The 6,334-nt window shown below is 43.6% G+C and overlaps 1 protein-coding gene across 1 annotated transcript; it reads right to left on the bottom strand.

Annotated features, from left to right (window-relative positions):
- Positions 1-2,252: 2,252 nt before the first annotated feature.
- LOC127299494 (uncharacterized) lies at positions 2,253-6,070 on the bottom strand. The gene is made up of 8 exons (XM_051329460.2): positions 5,790-6,070; positions 4,334-4,481; positions 4,092-4,242; positions 3,806-3,931; positions 3,643-3,723; positions 3,369-3,561; positions 3,016-3,280; positions 2,253-2,823 (listed from the first exon to the last, which is right to left on the bottom strand). The coding sequence occupies exons 1-8, from the start codon at positions 6,039-6,041 to the stop codon at positions 2,591-2,593; spliced, it is 1,449 nt and encodes a 482-aa protein (XP_051185420.1). The 5' UTR covers positions 6,042-6,070; the 3' UTR covers positions 2,253-2,590.
- Between the last annotated feature and the right edge of the window lie 264 nt (positions 6,071-6,334).

Raw genomic sequence — 6,334 nt, 5'->3', positions numbered from 1 at the left:
CAGTGGGTATTCTGCGGGGCTTCTTCCGCGTTGCATCCTCTCCCCTCGGTCAATGCCAAATGAAAAGCACCGGTGGTGGTCGACTTGTCATATAGCACCAAATCCTCCTCCCGAGACCGACGCCTTTAGTGATTCCCATGAGACACGTGATAATTTTCTCCAGATTCTGGTGTGTTGCAACTGTATGAGCGCTTCCAGGTCGTGCAATCTCTATCTCCTCACCAAGGATTGGACTTTTATCTGCGACACTGCATGGTATGCTGTTGTTTCTCCTTTCACAAGTAATCAGTTCAGATTTAGGATTGCAGCAATTGGTAGCCCCATTTTTTTGTTGCTGCAAGCCTGGTACATGGTAGTTTGGAATGAGAAGCAGCGCACCATCATGGATCTGATTTTACTGAAGATTTATTTCAAGAAGATGAATTGCAAGATTATTACTCAGCTTTCTCCTATGAAAGTCAGATATGGTGATCTCCCGATTGCTCAAACCTATCACAAATATGTGGTGAGTGACAAGTTCAATCCTGCTGCTCATACAAGGCTGCTGCTTCATATTGATCGGTGTGCAAAAGCAAATCTGGAGATGGGTAATGCCTCTAAGCATGAGCAAGATTACATGTTCAGTTCTGGATGCACAAAGTTCTTCATGGCTGATGATCACCCTGTAGAAGACACGGCCCGGTTCGGGTTCTTTCACCAGAGGTGCACGACAACTCCTCTGTCGTTGATCCCTAGATTCAGCAGCAGGGGCCCCTCGAGACTGAGCTCGGTGATGGTTCTTAAAAAACTACAGCTCAGTTCACTTAAACCTCGAATGCATACGCCAGATAGACCGTCGGGAGAGCCACCCGCGGAGCATCAACTGGTATGGAGCATAAAAGAGGCCTTCGGAGATTGCATATGCAGCAATATCGAGTCTGTGTTGTCGACGGATAAGCGATCGCTGTTTGGCTTCATAGGCAGTCTTCAGTGTCATCTACTTGTGTTTAGATCATCCTTATGTTAGTTTGTGCTTCTAGGCACTAGTATTCTCTGCTTGGCGCTCAGTCGTCATGTAATACTGTAACCTGGTTTGCAATGTTAATATATATCCATGTTCAAAAAAAAAAAATTCAACAAGCTCCCTGTACACGGCTGATTGTTTGTCGAAAATGCCTGATAGTTTGGCAAAGGAGTGGCCAAAGAACCATCTATACTCAATTCATCGTCTTCAATCACCTTGCGTAGCACCTGCCGTCAAATCACGCACCATATGAAACTTTCTATGACTTTTTTTTTACAATTTCTATGACAAGTTCCACACTTTCACCGTCATGACATACCAACTATCAAAAGAAGACTAAAAAGCAAGTGATACTGAGTACGACAACAAGCAATCAGATTAGGGCCATATATTGATACCCCAGTACATTCATATTCATGACCAAGTAACAACTTTGATCACTTTATGTCCATTCAACAAGCAACCAATTAGAATGGTATAAGTTATCACGTTCTAGAACAGATCTTCAGATTGCATGATTGTGAATCGACCTTCTGCAGCATCTGTATCACCTAGCTTGCAGTAACTATTTATTAGTGACGAGTATGTAACGACATTTTGTTGGCATCTCCGTTTCTTGCATCTCTGAAAGCAAATACTCCCTGCGTCGTCAGATACAAGCCGTATAGCTTTTTCAGAATTTTTCTTTTTGGAATATGGGATTTATTGCGTTGCATCTGTCTGGATAATTCTTTTAGGATTTGAGTACTTTTTTATAGTTTATGCAAAATCTTCTATTTTCTCATGTCAATTGTCCAAGGTTAATTCCACCCAAACTGGATATAATTTTTTCTCCATGTATGTTTTGTAAATTTTCATGCCAAAAACTATATGCGTTGTATCTAGGAACAAAGAGCAAGTAATCTCCTCCAGATCACCCTTTCTCCCATGCCAGCGCATAATTCCTTATGTTACCTCTTGGCGCCTTCCTCAGTTCCTCTCCATCTCACCTAAAAGCAACAGACCCCTGCCCATGTTCCTGAGTCGATAATACCCATTCACAAAGACATTATACCATCTCCAACGGCCGCACCCCGTGGACAGGCCGTGTCGACCATCTTCTTTACCAAGACATGCCCCCCTTATCACGGCACTGTTGTAGAAGGTAAAATTTTCAAATTTGTATTAACTCGGCCAGTTCAGTACTTTGGACAAGTAGGTTTATGCCCAGTTACTGCCAACAGCGATTACAATACGCCAGTACTCCCCATTCAAAATTCACTCTGCACATGCAGTATTTTCATATCCAGTTCTCTCAAAGAAACACACCGTTTCATTGATACATATCAAAATAACAGAAAAGATGGCTACTATCAGAAGGTTCCTGCAGAAATCTGTGGGCTGAGAAGCCCTCTTCTAACTACTGTAAATAACATTACATGACAAAGAATATTTACAGGGGAATTACATTTTCTCATACAGCAACAACAAATTACACTATCGCGAAAATACAGAACTAGGTACACCAACCTGAAGATGATACAGAATGCCTTGGCGCATCCAACCTTCTTATCAGATCAAAAAGTGACATATATACTTTGTTACTACCTAACTAGACCACACATGCACCAGCCCGTGACTGTTGCCAGTGTAGATCTCGTTCCTGTCCTCGTCGTAGAACAGTGCTGTGACATCCTCCAGGGCTTCTGGGATAGTACTCCAGATTGAAGGGCTACCATTCTTGCGAGGAGCAATACGCAGGGCAGGGTCGTTAGCTGCAATCTTGGCAATGCACTTTCCAGTCATAATGTCGCTCATGTTGATTGATCCAATTGGAGAAGCTGCACATGTAGCACTTAATTCAAGATGATTTTCTACATCTAGTCATATGAAACCAAAAGAACACTAACTAATACTGAAGAACTGGCCAGTACAAACTATCCGAATGATGGAAGAGTGGAAGCAGTTCCACATTATATAATTGATGCAAGTTAACTAATACTGAAGAAGAAATCAGGATGTGACTACTGCACCTGTACTTTGGTCACCCGCTGCCTCAGATTTACAGTATGAGATGATCAGATCCTGGTCACTTGTAATGTAAATATTATTGGTGCTACAATCTTGATGCCAAAGCAAATGGTCCTCAAACGACGTCACAAGCTCTCCTCGGAAATTCCATACAGCAACAGTTCTGTTTCGGAATGTCAAGAAGAGATTGTTCTCGTACAGAAAAATGAATGCTGATGGGGTCATAAACTTGTTAATACTCACTTCAATTAGCTCAGAACTTCGTACCTTCATGAAGACAAAGAAATTGATTAGGCTTAGAAGCGGTAAATATTACAAGATAAATAAATAATATAGCTCATCAATTGTGCCATACATCAAGTATTTGAAGGTTCTCGTCTTCTTGCTTGACAAGGAGTTTTTCATTGAATTGCTCAATAAAATCAATTTTCTTGCCGCGATGCAATAAATGCCTGAAGGATTTCAGTGGCTTTCCATCTTCAATTGATAATATCTTCAAAGGAACATAACTTGGAGTTCTATCATATATCAAAAGCATGATTCCTGGGCTGAAAAGATAAATTTGATTAGTAACTTAGCATGACTGAAATATGCAAACAAAGAACACAGACAAGGAAAAAGGTCTATACCTAATCTTTATCTCCTGCACATTGGTATCAGGTATTGAATATAGAAAGGAGTAATTCTTCAAGTCAAAAACCTTATAGATACTGCCAATACAAGTATGACCATTAGAACAATAAGCTTGGTGAAGAACACATCATAATGTGACCAATGTTTAAGAAGGCATACCCATCCTGTGCCGAGTAAGTGAGTACTTTCCCATTTACATCATCAAACTCCACAAAGCCAGGCCACTTTAGAGATTCCGTCTCAAAAAGAGGAAACCCGGCATCTAACTGATTCCTCCGTATATATCTGAAAGAATACATAGATAGTAAGTGCAAGAACTGTAAGTTACTGTATTCAATAAGAAAAGCAACATTATCCTCAAAATCATTTAAAATTGTGCTTCTTGAAAAGTCAGAAATTAAGGGATTATAATGATTTGGGAACTTCTCATGGCATAAGCTCTTACTCGATTGGGGTTGTTCTGCACTTCAATGTGCTAAAATGGTCGGATGCATAAACCGAGACAGTAATAAGCGAATCATTGTTCTTGTTGTAGAACAAACTCCGAATCACTTCATCGGGGCATAAATTCAAGAAGGATAAACGCTTGTTTGTTACTGCAGACACAAAAGCGCAATGCAAGAGGTCAGACAACATCATTGCTAGTCAAGTGCGGAATTACAATTTACCAAAGGTGGAAATACCTACCTCGACTAAAGGCAGCACAAAGCCCAGAATGAGCAAGAGCGAATATGATATCTTTTGCTGCCACAATCTCAATAATTTTGGATCGTTTTTTAAGAATCTGTAGCTTCACAAATAGGTGAGCATCGTGATCATATGTATCAAACTCTTCCTGCACCAAATTGATATTTATAGTGTGAGTCTAACACATATTTAGAAGATTCCCGTGTTAAAAGAAACATATAATGCAGCTTTTTGCTCAAATAAGAATGCCATACAAAGTGGGTTATTCCTACTCAGTACTGAATAGCCTTCAATTAGTACCAAATTATCGTATAGGCCCAAGTTGTACAACAACAGAACTTGGCTGAAATTCCAGTAGCCACATCTGTAATAATATGCCCATTTTGGGTCTTGTACTACAAGCAGGAACAATAGAACCTTTAACTCGTCAAATAAGGATTCAGAACGTAGCACTGAGTTATCTTAAGCATTAACCCTATCGCATCGAAATGCCAGTCTAAAGCTTGATTTACGTACAAAATAACTACTTCCTGGTGTATAATCTCAAATACTCAAGGCTTAAATCCAGTCTTTAGCTACTTCAAGTCTTAGTGTGCCTGGTTACATGGGCAGATGCAAATTTGGCCAGAAAGAGGTGCATACGACAACGTATCCAGTTCAATTATTAACTAGCATAACCCATACACATAGGTGTAACCAGCAGGCAAATGCCAAGTGATCCCCAGACCTAGTATTTTGGCCGTTTCCAACCATCCTTCCCTTTCTGGTCATATGTCCATTCATTCACTATAAGTAATGGTTCTTATTTCCGTAGGAAACTACGCACTTCAATTGCGATTGCTACTACCTCCGCGACAAGTTTTTCGGAACCGAGGGAGTACTTGGTTATGTCGAATTGTTGATTCTAAGATTTACATCCATGACTACTCAGTATGAAACGTCTGGTAAGTGTTTGTGTAGTTCTGTAGGGGGGTGCAGCACAACCTTTTCCAGTATGGATCCGTCATTGTGATAGCTGCAGCTAACAAGGTCCATTCAGAACCATTCCACAGAGTACCGTTTTAAACCACATGAGTTCGCTGGATGAGTAACACATACTAGAAAATCCAACCCTACATACAAGAGGCAGCTGCTTCTGAATTCCAGCAGCTAGAGCCGGAACCCAGCAATTAAGGTCGATTATGTCGAAATGATGGTTTATATTCTTATGTATGGAACAATGGGGAGAAAAGGTTGAAACGGGGTCATTTACTTGCCAAAAGTAACAGTTTCTGGCCCAAGATCCGATCTTTGGGGGAGATAGAACTCAGCACTTCTAGGTCCCCAGAATCGAAACTTGCCAATTACTACGAGCCACAAGAACCGGCAGAATCCAGCGACACCAAATCCTAGAGATCCGGAGGCCGTCCCCGCAGACGAACCCTAGATACGCAGAGAGGAGACGGGCGCGGTTTACCTGGAGCTGCATGTTCCGGAAGCGCTCGGGGACGGCGGCGGCGGCGCCCCCGCCGCGCGCGGCGAGCTGGCGGCCCCCGATCTCGCGGCGCTGCAGCTTGGCGGCGGAGTTGACGAGCGGGGCGTCCAGGCGGCGCTTCTGGCCGGCGCCCGCGCCGGCGCTGGAGCCGGCGCGGTCCGCCGCGTCGGCGCCCCGCCGGCGCGCCGTGACCCGGAGCCGCACCCGCAGCTGCGCGCGCTTGGGGCCGTCCATCCTCGCGCTGGGGCTGGCTGGCTAGGGTTTGGAGGACGCGGTGGTCTAGCTGGTTTGGTTGGGGAATTCGGGCTCTGTGTTGTGTTGCCTTGTTGGGGTCGGAGAGGAGGTGGGTGGGGCCCGCGCGTACGGTGGCGCGCTGTGACGCCGGTCGGTGGGCCCGGTGGTGGAGTGAGACGGATCGCAGTTTGCGTCACGATATGCGTCGTGTGATGTCTCTGCGTTGTCCCTCCGGACGAGGTGTACGGACAATCTCTTCTTCGAGCATGCAATCCTCTTCTAGTCTCGAGGTA

This window comes from Lolium perenne, chromosome 5 (assembly GCF_019359855.2).
Source record: "Lolium perenne isolate Kyuss_39 chromosome 5, Kyuss_2.0, whole genome shotgun sequence".
NCBI classification, from domain to species: Eukaryota; Viridiplantae; Streptophyta; class Magnoliopsida; order Poales; family Poaceae; genus Lolium; species Lolium perenne.
This window is presented reverse-complemented; position numbering and strand designations above follow the sequence as displayed.